The following is an 882-nucleotide window of genomic DNA, read 5'->3' as shown; positions in this document are numbered from 1 at the left end:
CCAGAAGGGATCAGTGATAATCTGATATTCTTATAGCACCAGAACAGGTTTTCAGACTTTTTTCAGGCTGTTATCATGAAGGAAACATGTAAAAAACATCCTCCTCTGATATAAACTGAAGTTTGTTTTGTTTTGTTTGTTATTATTTGTTTATGGCTGTAAATCTTCATCAGTTTAACTCAAATAATTTGATTAAACTCATTAAAGTAAACAAAAGCTTTTATTTACTTGAACTAAGATAGCAACACTTACAATCATTTCAGTGATGAAATCTGGCAACTTCACTAACTTAAAGATTTTTATTTGGTGTAATTTGATTAATTATCAGTTATTTGGGTTTTCTGAGTTAAGATGAAGCCATTTTACAGAAAAATAAAATTATTTGCTTATATTTACTGATTCTTTAGAACCCAACCTGAATGTTTGACGTTAAATAAATCAAATCAGATCAAAGACGTTTGTTTGAATTCATCAAAACTTTAAAATCTCCAAAGGTTTAAGAAACTCCTGATTTATTCTACAAACATTATAGTTTGAGTTCAGCTTATTTCCAGCTAAGTTGCTCAACTTGTTCTGAGTTATGGTAACGAGTTAAGTTGCTGTTCAGCTCATTAAAACTTGTCTTTTTCATTCAAACGTCCTGAAGCTGCGTCCTGACATGAAGATGAAGGTGGCTGCCTGGTTCAGGGGATCAGTGGGCGCTATGGGCGCTGAGCTTCTTTATTCATGCATTTTTGATAAGAAGAAATAAATCCTCCAGAACTTCAGAGTAAAAAGAAATGAAATCATTTTATTTTTTTAGTGTCACGATCCTGCAGGAAGGAAACACCAGAAAAAATTCTACGAGCTTCAGCTTCCTGTCTCCAGCGCTCCCCCCCCCCC

The 882-nt window shown here is 34.0% G+C and overlaps 1 protein-coding gene across 1 annotated transcript in view; it reads left to right on the top strand.

Moving 5' to 3' along the window:
* Positions 1-779: 779 nt before the first annotated feature.
* The window catches only part of LOC108228538 (olfactory receptor 52N2-like), a 1,622-nt gene continuing 1,519 nt past the window's right edge, over positions 780-882 (top strand). Inside the window, exon 1 of the mRNA XM_017404109.2 lies at positions 780-801. Coding sequence (XP_017259598.2) covers positions 780-801 — 22 coding nt within the window. The remainder of the gene's footprint in view (positions 802-882) is intronic.

Source organism: Kryptolebias marmoratus, linkage group LG13 (assembly GCF_001649575.2).
Source record: "Kryptolebias marmoratus isolate JLee-2015 linkage group LG13, ASM164957v2, whole genome shotgun sequence".
NCBI classification, from domain to species: domain Eukaryota; kingdom Metazoa; phylum Chordata; class Actinopteri; order Cyprinodontiformes; family Rivulidae; genus Kryptolebias; species Kryptolebias marmoratus.
The sequence above is the reverse complement of the archived record's forward strand: the minus strand, read 5'-3'. Positions and strand labels throughout refer to the sequence as shown.